Source organism: Sorex fumeus, unplaced genomic scaffold (assembly GCF_029834395.1).
Source record: "Sorex fumeus unplaced genomic scaffold, SorFum_2.1 ptg000098l, whole genome shotgun sequence".
In the NCBI taxonomy this organism is placed as follows: Eukaryota; Metazoa; Chordata; class Mammalia; order Eulipotyphla; family Soricidae; genus Sorex; species Sorex fumeus.
The window spans coordinates 18,701,584-18,715,162 of NW_026606155.1; the positions used below are offsets into that span (position 1 = coordinate 18,701,584).

General features: G+C 47.1%; 1 protein-coding gene across 1 annotated transcript in view; it reads left to right on the forward strand.

Annotated features, from left to right (window-relative positions):
* SPTLC2 (serine palmitoyltransferase long chain base subunit 2) overlaps positions 1 to 13,579 on the forward strand; it is a 93,561-nt gene that overhangs the window by 65,695 nt on the left and 14,287 nt on the right. The window contains exons 6-9 of the mRNA XM_056134177.1: positions 2,319 to 2,412; positions 5,647 to 5,752; positions 7,089 to 7,308; positions 10,058 to 10,184. Of these exons, the coding sequence (XP_055990152.1) occupies positions 2,319 to 2,412; positions 5,647 to 5,752; positions 7,089 to 7,308; positions 10,058 to 10,184 (547 nt within the window). The remainder of the gene's footprint in view (positions 1 to 2,318; positions 2,413 to 5,646; positions 5,753 to 7,088; positions 7,309 to 10,057; positions 10,185 to 13,579) is intronic.

Sequence of the window (13,579 nt, forward strand, 5' to 3'; positions counted from 1 at the left end):
CATTTGTCCCTGTCGCGTGCTAGTGTAGCCCAATGGCATCTCTTCGCTCCGGGAACATGGAGGGCCTCAAACCGATCGTTCATGACCTTGACAAAGAAGTCTGACCATCTGGTAGGTGGGCGGCCACGCGGTCTCTTGACATCCCGTGGAATCCAATCAGTAACAGCTCTAGTCCAACGGTCGTCTTTAAATCTCATTACGTGACCAGCCCATCTGATTTTCGACACCTTGGCAAATGAGACAGCGTCCCTGATCCTTGATCGTCGACGGATGTCAGAACTCCGGATTCGTTCTCTCATTTGAGTGAAACGTGATATTCCAAGCATAGCTCTTTCTATTCTTCTTTGGGAGACCTGAATGGCGTTCTCATCTTGTTTGCGTAGGGCCCAGGTCTCTGAGGCATATGTTAATGCAGGAAGAACAGTGGAATCAAAGAGATGTGCCCGGAGCCGGAGGTTCTTCGTCCTCTTAGCTATTTCTTCGACATTCTTGAAGGCGTTCCAAGCCGCTCTCTTCCTCCTGCGCAGCTCGGGTGCCAGGTCATTTGTCATGTTGACCTCTCGACCTAGGTACACATAGCTGTTGCATTCGGAGATGGTCGTTCCATTGAGAGCGAATGGGGCGTCAGGAACAAGGCTGTTTCTCATAAACATTGTCTTCGTAAGATTCAGCTGTAGTCCTACCTTTCCACACTCACGGTCAAAGTCGGCCAGCATTTGTGCCGCTTGGCTGATGTTTGGTGTTATTAAAACAATGTCATCAGCAAAGCGGAGGTGGTGTAGTTGCCGACCATCTATCTTCACTCCCATTCCTTCCCATTCCAGTCGTCGCATGATGTTCTCGAGGGTGGCACTGAAGAGTTTTGGTGAAATGGTATCACCCTGCCTCACCCCTCTCTTGACATCAACGATCACTTCTTTGTAGAATGGTGAGATCCTGGTAGTGAATCCGCAATACAGCTCACGGAGGATCCTGATGTATTGGGCTTGAATGCCCTGATTGGCTAGGGCTTCAATGACCGCTTCCGTCTCAACAGAATCAAAGGCCTTCTTTAAATCAATGAACGTTAAGCAGAGCGGCATCTTGAACTCCCGAGAAACCTCAATGAGCTTGGTTATCGTGTGGATATGGTCGATGGTGCTGAATCCTTTGCGGAACCCTGCTTGCTCGCATGGTTGTCCTTCATCTAATGTTCTGCCAATCCTATTCAGGATGACTCGAGTGAACAACTTGTAGATGACAGACAATAGGCAGATCGGGCGATAGTTGCCAATGTCATGGATGTCTCCCTTCTTGAACAGTAGTACGGTCCTGCTGGTTTTCCATTGATATGGGACCTTGCATTCAGACAGGTAGCGAGTGAAGAGCCGAGCCAGTGTATTGATGAGTACTGACGGCAGGTTCTTCAGGTGTTCAGGTCTGACCTTGTCTGGGCCGGGTGCTGTTTGCTTCTTTACTCATATTCGTATTCTCATCTTCTCTTTAAGAGCTGTTATTTACTTTCTGTCCCTTTTCTCCTATCCAACTGGATATTTTGATGACGTTGTTGAGAGAGAAAAGCATGCTCAGATGTAAGATGCTCAGATCTTACAGCTGAACAGACTCGGGAGATACTAGAGAGTGAGAACTGGGGAAGAAATGACAGCCTCTGAGCGTCGGTCTTGCTGCCTTGGCAGAAAGCCAGATGTACACAGTAACGTGAAGCTTGGTTATGGATTTAAGGGGAAACTGAGGATTGCCCTTCATAGTACCTGGGGGGGAAATTGATAAGTAGGATGTGCTTGAATTCTTTGATTTAGGGTAGGGATGGGAGGAAGACTGTATTATCTCCACAGACTTGATCCTCTCAGCTGCCATCTCTCCCAACGTGCTTTCCATTAATAAAATTCAGAGTTGTACCAGAACCATGACATTCTACCAAAACAATGAATGGAAATTATGAATGCCAGCGTATCAGGTTTCAGATACTAATCAGTTGCTCTGTAGGTGTTTCAGGCAATTACGGGTTGAGGATATGAATTAAGGGCTGGAGATGCAGTTTGGCAATAAAGCACATGCTTCGTGTGTGTCAGGGACCCTGGCTTCTTCCTTGGCATCACCAAAACAAAACAAAACAAAACGCCAAACCAATTAAGTTCAAAGAGTGGAATTTTGCACCTATTTCTAATTTTGCAGAAAGAAAAAAAAAGTTCTCTTGTTCTTCAGTTGCTTTACAGTTGTGCAGGCTTTCCTTACGACATAAGATTTTTAGCGTTTTGTCATTTGCTTAACTAAGTCTGCCTCCCACTTCTCATTTCCCTCTGCTTGTGGTTTTGCAGGGTTGTCTGATTCTGAGTGATGAACTGAACCACGCCTCCCTGGTTCTAGGAGCCAGGCTCTCGGGAGCAACCATTCGAATCTTCAAACACAACAGTGAGTTGGTGGTAGAATGCCCGGAAGGGCTTGGTCCTGCGTAGTTTTTGTATCAGTGGCAGTGGTCATGTTAGTTGCAGTTAGAATGGAAAATAAAGGGCTGGGAGATAGTGCCAAGGATTGGAGCACATGTTTTGCATGCAGCTTCTTTTGTAACTGATTATAAGAATATTTTATATTAATTATTATTTTATGTTGTTAAACTTTTTGTTTTTAACTTTGTAATGTCTTGCTAAACAGACTTGTTCAAATTATTTTTGCAGTTGCTATCTTATGACTGATTTTTGCATAATGTGTTCCCTATTCTAAGATTGTTATGTAATTTTGGCAGTTTTATGTAATATGTGTATATTATTGTGTATATATATTGCTTGTATATGTATAAAATATATACATACATGTTGTATATATGCAATGTATACAACATATATATACACAGTATATATACAACATATTTTTACATATAATGGTATATGTATGATATATATTCTACATATATATTGTAGTTTGTTTTGGGCCACAGCTGGCGGTGTGCAGGACTTAATCCTGACTCTGCTCAGGGATCACTCCTAGCACTGCTAGGGACCAATATGGGATGCCAGGGATTGAACCCTGGTCAGATGCATGCAAGGCAAGCTCCGTACCCTTTCTTCCGTCATTCCTTCCCCGGTCGCATATTTTTATTTTTAATTATTTTGTTGTTTTGGGGTCACAACTGGTGATGCTTAGGGGTATCTCCTAGCTCTGCGCTAGGAATTACTCTTGGTAGTCTCGGGGGACCATCCGGGATGCGGGGATTGAACCTGGGTTGCCCGTGAGCAAGGCAAGTGTCCTACCCACTGTACTATCTCTCCATCCAGCTCCTTCTGTAGCATATTTTTAATTTGCACTTTTAGCGTGGGGAGTATAATATGGAAAATAACTGGATTTTTTTTTCCCTTTAGTAGATAATATGCTTGGGCATTCTACGATAGGTATTTCCTTTCATCTGGCATTTGAAAAAGCGTTTCCTTTTCTCTTCCTGTCTATAAGGAGAGGAAACTGAGACAGTGAGGGCATGTTTCCTTGTGTCCTGCTGATTGCCACCCTTCCCCTCTGCAGCAGAGCTGGAGTCTTCAAGGACACAATCACATCTGTGGGGGCACCTATGCCTGGGCTGGGTATTTAGAAAAATTGAAGGTAGAAACACAGCCTCAACTTTTCTCTCATTATGTCTGTGATGCAGTTCTCTTTTCTTGTTTGTCTTTACTGTCTTTCACAAACAGATCAACACCACATCCCTTTGTAACTCTCTTCCTGTAGAGCGAGTAAGAAAGAATGGGAGGCCCAGCTCGTAGGCAGGGGTGAGCACTGGTCTTGCATCAGAGAGGGACCTGGGTTTGATCCCTGCTACACACACACACACACACACACACACACACACACACACACTAAAATCAGATTTTATGACGGGATGTTTCCCACCCATGTTAATTTTACACCTGATTGAATGTTGCATAGACCGGTGGGGTGGGGCTGGGGTGCGTTGTGCTTCTTTTTGTGGTACCAGGTGTCAAACCTAAGGGTATTATTCAGGGAAAATAGTATTTTATATATACATACATACATACATACATATTCATATATATGTATATCCCCCTTCCTCAGGGGGTATGGCCCACCTGGCAGTGTTCAGGAAGTGTCTCTGGGTGTGCTCAGGTGTGACCCCTGCTGGTGCTGGGGTTCGAACCAGAGCTGCGGTAGAGAGCGCATGGCTCATGTGCCAAGCCAGAGCCTTCCCTCCTACATGGCCTCTCTGGCCCCAGGGCAGATATTTGTAGTACGACACCCAGAGTGGTGGTGGCAGTAGTCTTCAAAATGTTATTTTAGTTTATTATTTTTTTATTTTAGGGGGCGGATTTTGGGTATAGCCCAAACCATGGCCCCTCCCAACATCATTTTTAACAATTACTACGGTTGTGCTCTTCGTTAGTGGCAGCCAGCCAGCCTCTTTCCTGGGGGGGAGGGGGGTGCCACCCTTGGGGCTGTAGGGTTTGGTTGCATACAGACAGCTGATCAGTCAAACTCGGAACAATCGCGGCTGATTGCCAGACTTACACAACAGTTTTCTGCGTGCTCAGACTGGTGTAATTTTAGCCTGTCACCAAGATAAAGCTGTTTCATGAGCCCTTTTCGCTTTGCAAGGAAATAGGGACCCTGTGCTTGGAGGTCATTTGAAGTCAGCCCCTCCCTCTCTGCGGGCTTTCTATGAGTTTGTGTATTCGTAGAGTTTGCTCACTCTCTTGGCTCAGTCTTCTCTATGCACTTAATTTTTGAATGGTGTCCTAGGATTAGGGATAAAGTTGATTCTGTGAATACGGAAACAGGTAGAAGAAAGACAAGGCATTGTCCAGAAACACTGGCCATTGCATAAGCTTCCTCATCAGTGGAATCAGCCACAGTCATTGAATCAGTTTTCTCTGATTTTGAACATTTTTTTTTTGTATTTTTTTCCTCTATATTTTGGCGGGGCGGGGGCGGGTGGGGGTGGAATGAAGAGATTGGGGTTTAGGGGCCCTATCTGGTAAGCTATTCCTGATCCTGGACGTGGTGATTACTCCTTGTGGTACTCAGAGAACCACACAGTGCCAAGGATTCAGCCTGCGTCTCCCAGATGCATAGCTTGTGCTTGGCCCATGGATCTGTCTTTTCAACCCTGCAGTTAAAATCAGATCTCAAGAAAACAGTTCCAGAGAGATGGGTCACAAGGCTGGAACCTGGGATTCAGTCCTCAGCATTGCATGGGCCCTGAACACCACAGGGAGCGAACCCCCAGCACCGTAGGGTGTACCCCCCACTCCCCCAAATAGCAGAAACTTACTCATTGTGCCTTTTTTTTTTTTTTTTTTTTTTTTGCTATTTGGGTCACACCCGGCAATGCACAGGGGTTACTCCTGGCTCTGCGCTCAGGAATTACTCCTGGCGGTGCTCAGGGGACCATATGGGATGCTGGGAATTGAACCCGGGTTGGCCACGTGCAAGGCAAACACCCTACCCGCTGTACTATCGCTCCGGTCCCTGTGCCATTTTTCTAATTCATATACAGTTACTATAATTGGATGCATTATCAGTTCTAGTTATGCATACTAATGTCCTTCCCTTATACATCCTTCCTGAAGAAGAAATATAGACTCGCATTTCTGCAGTTAAGATCAGAGAGAAAAATGTTCTGAAATTCCTTCTTTTGTGCTTTAGATATGCAAAGCCTAGAGAAGTTATTGAAAGATGCCATCGTTTATGGTCAACCTCGAACACGAAGACCCTGGAAGAAAATTCTCATCCTTGTGGAGGGAATCTATAGGTAATTCTGTTTCATTATTTTTCAACTCTTTTTTTTTTTTCCCTCTTGGGATGGGCTCTTGGGCCACACCCAGCGATGCTTAGGGCTTACTCCTGGCTCTGTGCTCAGAGGTCACTGCTGGCAGTGCTCGGGGACCAGATGTAGTGCTGGGGATTGTACTAGGTCAGTCGTGTGCAAGGCAAGTGCTTTCACCCCTATATGATCTCTTCTCACCCACTGTGATCACGATCACGATCATCCTGTTGTTCGTCGATTGCCTCCAACAGGCCCCAGTAATGTTTCCTTCATCCTAGCCCTGAGATTTTAAAAAGTGCCATATTCAAGGCTCTTTCAGGGTTAGGAGAATGAGACCCGTCATTGTTACTGGTATTTGGCATATTGGGTACGCCACGGGGAGTTTGCCAGACTCTGCCGTGTGGGCAGGTTACATTCGGTAGCCTGCCAGGTTTTCCAAAGTAAGAATGAGATAAGATGTTGCGTGGCCGCAGATGGCGGCCACACGCTTCCGGGAGCTGGGTTTTATAGTCTCTGGGTCTTAGCCATTAATGGGATTACACGGCGCCAGAGGGCCAGTTGGTGGGTGTGACCCCTGCCTACTGGAAGATGGAGGATCTGGGTGGAGGATGCTCGGCCCCCGATCCGAGCAGGCTTTGAGATCTCAGTCCCGGGACCCGCATACATTTGTTCCTCTGCCGGTACCAAAGTCTGTTGCCTAGACAGTCTGTAGCAGAACCTGTTGTGACCTTTATTCTTCTCACCTGAATTAAGATCCATTTTATTCCGGTGCAGTTTTAAACTATCGAGTTCTCCTGGGTGGATAGGTAGTAGAGTGTGTAAGACACTTGCCTTGCATGCAGCTGACCCACGTTCTATCCCCAGCACCCCACACTGTGTATGTTCCCCCAAGAGACCTCGGGGCACAGAGCCAGGAATAATACCTGAGCACATCTGGGTGTGCAGTCCCGTCTGTAAGCCCCCCCAAACAAAAAAGATCCAGTCTCCTTTCTCCTGGATATCTGCCTCGCCATGGCCTCATCTTGCATTGCCAATTTAAAACCACAGACCATGCAGTACTCTGGATCAGGGAGGTAGTTCAAAAGGGTGGAGATTTTTTATTTCTGGTTCCATTCCCGGAGTTCCGTTCCGTTCTTTTCCCTTCCCTTCCCTTCCCTCCCCTCCCCTCCCCTCATGGTTCCCCATGCACTGCTGGCATGGGGCCCTCAGGCACTGTTGGATGTAATTCCCCCAAGCCAAAATAAAAGAAAAAGTTATATACTTAAAAAATTCACAGTAATAAATAAAGGGGCAAGTTCCTAATTTCATCCTGTCTTGCCAGCATGGAAGGATCAATTGTCCGTCTCCCAGAAGTGATTGCCCTGAAGAAGAAGTACAAGGCGTACTTATACTTGGATGAAGCGCACAGCATCGGGGCGCTGGGCCCGACTGGCCGCGGCGTGGTTGAGTACTTCGGCCTGGACCCCAAGGATGTGGACGTCATGATGGGCACATTCACCAAGAGCTTCGGTGCTTCCGGAGGTTACATTGGCGGCAAGAAGGTACGCGGGCCGTGCGAGTTGGGCGGTTCTGGTCAGAGGTTCTCAGCTTGCTCAGCAGCTCGGATCCTGAGCCGGCGTGGGGCCCTCCTGCGGGTGCTTGTGGCCGAAGCTCCTCGCCCACGGGCTTCACACCCCAGCTGTTTGCCAAGTGACCCTGAGGATCTGAAGGGCAGTTCTGTCCATTGTTCGTTGTTTCCTTATTCATTCTGAGCGACACGCTCTGAGGCACAGAACACCCTCTTGTGTGGACGAGTGCACGCACAGTGGTGCTGCCTGTTCGCCACGGTTTTTTGTTGGCTCTGCATTGTGCTCTCAGCTTTAGAAGCGGGGTGGCGGGGGGAACAATGGGGGGCTGTGGTGGGAGTCCCGGGGAACAGAAGACCACTTTCCCTGCCCTCGGACTTAAATGTGTCTCGGCTGAGCACGGAGACAGGCAGAAAGGAGATCGTTGGCTGGCTCTGGCTCTCATGCTCCAGGCACTGGATCTTTCAATTTACGAAATAGTGAACTTCAGGGGCTTCAGAATCCCTGTGGGGATGGAAGCGGCTCGGTCCCGGGCAGTTCTAGGTTTGTATATCTGCCCCAACTCGCTCAGCGCCTTTGGAAAAAGTTTTCAGTTTCCTCATCTGTAGGACAGAGAAGTTTGCCCGGCTTACAAGATGGCTGTAGGGTTTAGAAAAGGAATGTGTGTCCCTGCAGCAACCTTGAAAGGATTATGAAGTTACAGCACTGGCTGTCCCTTAGGCTGGGGAGAGGACTCGGAGGACAAGAGCACCTATGTGGGAACACTGAGTTTGAACTCCAGCACTGCATGATTTCTAATTAAGGCTGGTGTGATCCCCAACCCACAACTCCTGTGCCCCCCCCCTGTCAAAAATAATAAAAAACCTTACCCCAAACCCACCATCAACAACCAAAGAGTTGTTTTTTTTTTTTTTAAATGATCGATGCAGAGTTGGCAATCAAAGACAGAAAGGAGATTAGTGGTGGTTGGGGGCTGAGGGTGTGTGGGAAGTTAGGAAGTGGCTACTGATGAGGGTGAGGTTTCTTTTTGGGTAAAGAACAGTCTAAAATCAGTGCTGAAAGTTACACAGCTCTGTGCTTACATGGAAAGCCATTGAGTTGTACACTTTAGGCCACTAGGGCATGTGAATTCTATCTCCATCAATCATTGAAAGAAGTCTACAGCAGTAGGGGAAAATAGCCTTGTCTAGTCTTTGTGGCACATCATAGATGCTGATAAATGTCCTTTATTCCTCAGATTTTTGTTCATGGGGCTAAGCGTCTATCAGCTAGAGTTGATTGTTAAGACTGGCTGCTATACCAAATGATAGAAAATTGATATTCTGGGAGATATATTTGCATATAAAAGCACATGTATGCTTTTGTCATTGTATGTGATTTTCAGTATATTTGAAGAATATGTTCTATTCTTTTTTTTTTGAAGAATTTATTTGAAGAATATATGTTCTATGGTCAGATTTCTCTTTATTTAGTTCTGATATCTTTTAAAAAACTTTGTTAAGTGAGGCAATATAGTTTTTTTTTTTTTGCTACCCATGACGTATTTGATATGCCAAACACAGTAACAACGTGTCTCACAATGGAGACGCTCGAGCAAATCGATGAAAACGGGAGGACAGTGCTACAGTGCTACAGTTTATTTTTGCGTTTTGGGTTATACCTGGCAATGCTTAGGAGTTACTCCTAGCTCTGCACTCAGGAATTACTCCTGGCGGTGCTCAGGGGACCATATGGGATGCCAGGGACCGAACCCGGGTCAGCCATGTGCAAGGCAAATGCTCTACCACTGCTGCAGCCCCAAGGCAAGATAGTTTTTATTGAATAGAATTTACTTAGGCATGAAGGGAGAGAGGAAAAGGTGTTTAAGAGAGAGCATGGATTCTTCAGAGTGGAAAAGCAGAATGGGAAAACAGTGTGTTCAACAGGAGAATAGGGCCAAGAAAGAGCAACCCCAGAGTTTCCTTTTCCTTTCCTTTTTGGTGTTTGAGCCATACCCAGCAGTGCTCAGGACTCCCTCCTGGCTCTGTGTTGTAGGTTGAACCCAGGGTAGCGTCTGTCACTCCACCACTTCCTGGCTCCTGCGAGTGCATGCTTTAGGTTTCAGCAGATGAGAACTTGCCAGACAATAGGGCTACACAGCTCATCATGTTGAAACTTTTGTCACTGATGAGGTGCTTCTTGATTCTGTCAGATGCCTTTACTGTCTAAGGAAAGACCTGGTGAATTTCTGTTTACTTTCTGCACACTTATATAAACCTGTGTGCCTGGAGAGTATGTGATGCCTTTTAAGTTGGCGTTGGGAAGTGGTGTTTGTTTCTTTCCCCCGCTTATGCAGTAATGTACGGGTGGGTTTTTGCAGACATTGCCAGGTATAGTGCCCTGTCATTTTCTGAAACACTCAGAAGTAAAGTCTTCGTCTCTGAAAAGCAGTTCCACCTGGTAATTGAGGAGTGTCAATCTTTTTGTCCTAATGAATATTTTCTCTATAGAGGGAAGCTAGATTCCCCTCCTCCACGCTGTGTCACGTTCCCATGCCTTGGGATGCTGCCGTGTCACAGTGACCTCCAGCATCTGGCCGCGCTGGTTGACCGGGCGCCCGTTTGTTCCCATACTGTGGAAGGGAGGGCCAGTCTGCTTCCTCCTGGGAGGACGCGTGTCCACTGCACTCGCGTGTCCACTGCACTCCTGCGCTGCTGCTGCTCACTCACTTTCGTACCCTCCCTAGGAGCTGATCGACTACCTCCGAACCCACTCTCACAGCGCCGTGTACGCCACAGCCCTGTCTCCGCCGGTGGTAGAGCAGATCATCACCTCCATGAAGTGCGTCATGGGGGAGGACGGCACCACCCTGGGTAAGTGACCGTCTCCTTGGAAGAGCCCCTGGGCCCACGGAGTGCTGAGCAACCAGGCATCTTCTTTTGTTAGCTCTCTCTCTGTTAGTTTTCTGTGTGAGGGGTGAGCTGGCCAGGGGTGCGAGGTCTTGGTTTCTGTGGACACTTCTCAGTGTATAGGGTACGCATGTCGGGAGAAGTAGCCCAGCGCGGTTCCTGGTGATTTTTTCGCACTATCCTGTGGCCTCCTAAGCTCTAGGTAATAGGCTGCTGAATCTTTATTGAATTATACAGGGTTAGTTTGGGGGGTGCTGGAGGGGTAGAGGGTATGCATGTGAAATTACAGGTGACCACGTAGTTAGGTTTTGTTCCCATTGTGTTTTAAAGCTGCTATTTCCGTGAATTAGTGTCCAGGACGTAATGCCTTTTCAGAATTCCTACCTGAATATACAGTAGATAATAGAGGTTATTCTGAGTCTTTTATTCTAAAACGAACATTATTAAAGTGTGTTTTATTTTCTCCTACTTTTATTCTGCGTCACCAGGGGGCAGTGAAGACTGCAAAAAAGTTAGAATGGAAGGGGTGTGGTTGAGTTAGTCGGCGGAGGTTGGGATAAACATTTTCTTTTTCCCAATCATGATCAACTTTGTTAACTGTGTGTCTCACTGTAATTCTTTATTTTTTTTTTTCACTGTAGGAGTACTGCTATTTATTCAGCCATTGATTCAGTTGATTGATTTGAGCAATAACTCCACATTACTTTTTTTTTTATTGAATTACTGTGAGATGCAATTACAAAGCTTTCATGTTCGAGATTCAGCCGTACAATGATCAAACACCCATCCCTCTACCAATGCACACTTTCCACACCACCAGTTTCCCCCGCCTCCCCCACCCGCCATCCCAGTCGTCACCCTGCCTCCATGGCCGGCAATTTCCCCAATACTCTCTCTCTACTTTTGGGCATTATGTTTCGCTAAAATTTTCACACCACCATTCAAGCCTGCCTGCCTGGGGCAGACGCTAGATCATTTATTGTCCATTGATCATTTTGAATATCTTGAGTGCCGCGCCTGCACACTTCTGGAATCCTAGATTGTAAATGGTTGGCTTCCAGAGACATTTCTATAGAGCACTAATCCATTTTGGGTTTCAGTTGGGCATCTCTGGACCAGGGCTGTTGGTGCACTAAGATAGCACGCGAAGGCACATTGTGGGTGTAACAGCCAGGCCGACGAACTGGCGGGCAGAAAGCTGGACAGCCCGGCACCTCTGCCACCATGCGGCATGGAGATTTAGTCCTGGAACCCGCATACCTGGGCCTTACGTGTGGAAGCTCTTGGTCGCCGGGATTCTATTTGGAGTAGGCAGGGAGACTGCACCAGCTCCATCTGGGGTACCCTGGTGAAATTGGCTCTGAGTGGGCCCGGAGAGACCTCTGGCTCTGTGGTGTCTCCTGGGACTCATTGCTGTGTCTCTGGACCAGGACTGTTGGTGCACTAAGGTGGTACATTGTGGGGGTGACACTCAGGCCAATAAGTGGGTGGGGAGCCGGGGAGGGACAGCCAGTCACTGTAATTTAATTAAAAAAATAAAAAAATTTTCTTTTTCCCTTTAAAAGGATTTATGTCATGAATATGAAACATACATTGATTTTACATGTTATATTTTCAGTGCCTCTAAGATTAGTTTTCCTCATCCAAAACGTTCAAGTCTCCCCTGCCCCCCTCTGAGATTTCCACTCAGCAGTTAAATAAATTTGGGCCACACCAGTGGTGCACAGGCCTGAGGTGCTGGGAGGGGGGGTAGATGAGTAAGGTGCCGTGCATTCCAGCCAGGGTCACGGCCGACACACCTGCATGCATGGCAAGTGCCTTACCTATTGCTCTGTCTCTCTGGCCCCATTTCATACTTTTTTTATTGATTTTTTTTTTTTGTCTACCTTGAAAAATATGAAGAAGCACTCTGTTTGATTTAAATTCCCTCCCCCACTTTTTTTTCTTTCTTTTTCTTTAAAATTAAGTCGGGATCCATGACACTTCCTTTTTACCTTAAATGAGAGATTTTTGGCATCGGTGAACTGTGAGTAGTTTCAGTTTCCTGAGTGAATTCCTTGGGAAGGAGAATACTGCTGTGACAGCGTGAGGTCTTGCTTCCTGTTACAAAGAAGCTTCTCTTCTTCTCGTGTGCTGGTACTGGAAAAGGTGTACTTTGAGCCAACATACGGTTAGGTGACTAAAATACCTCACGGTGGTGAAGCAGATTTTGGGTAAAGACTTTGCCCTGCAGCTTGGACTTGTGTAATGCATGACCTCGGGGAAGGGCTCACTGAGCCCCAGGATGAAGTCCAGGCTCTGTTAGGGTGAGGACATGCAATGTGGCCATTAGACTGAGGTCAGCACTCCTTCCATCTTTGCCCACCTGCTGATCTCTGTGGAATCAAACGTTGCCCCTGTGCTGGCAGACTCGGAGGATCAGTCCGGGCACAGCAGGGAGAGTTTGTCTTTGCTGGGCATCCAGGCAGGTGTTTGGAAGATTCAGGTAGCTGGGCATGTCTTAGAAGGTCCAAACACTTGGGACTGGGTACACCTGGGCTGGACTGGCTTGGAATTGCAGCTGAGGCTGTTGCTAGATCATCGTCCTGCCTGGCAACTCTGCTGATACTCATAAACTTTTCTGATCAGTTGTTAATGGGCAGATTTCCAAGACTGTCTTAGATCATTGGTCATGGGGAAACGAGACTCCATCTCAAATGGGAGGTAGGTCACTGAATCTGTGACCGTTTGTAAAACCGTCAACTACCAGGATCTAAATAATATATTTGAAGAATTGCTTCCCTGGACCCAGGAGAAGCACTTGCCTTCCACATGGCTGAGCCTGGGTTGAATCTCTGGCACCATGCACGGTCCTGTTGCAGGTGACTTAGTGTGAAGTGGGGAGAAGGGAGAGTGACAGCCTTGAGGAGGAAGACTGCTACTCCCGACTCTCCGCCTAGGTCACCCGGGAAGTGCCTGCGGAAATCTAGGCCTGATAAAGCCAGTGGCGAGCCCCTGCACGGGCACAGACCTCGCACCTCACCAGCCCCACGAGGCAGCCGTCAAGCTGCCCTGGAGTGCACTCGTTCTGCGTGGCGTGGGAGGTGACCCCTCCCACCTGGTTTCTCGAGAAGTTGTGGGCTCGGAATGGAGGGAGGAATTCCTCTTTGCAGGAAAGGAAAGTCAGTCCTAGACTCTCCAGGCTTTTCCAGGTCTGTTGCCATGCCCTCACAGGAAATAATTCCTGGAGCAGACAAAGAGTGAAGTAAAACAGCTTTTATTTAGAAATTATGAGGGAAGAGAGAAGGGGTGAGAAAGAGAACACATTCAAGAGAGAACGTGCAAGTTAATACTTTACTCTTTTAAACATGTCTTTAAAA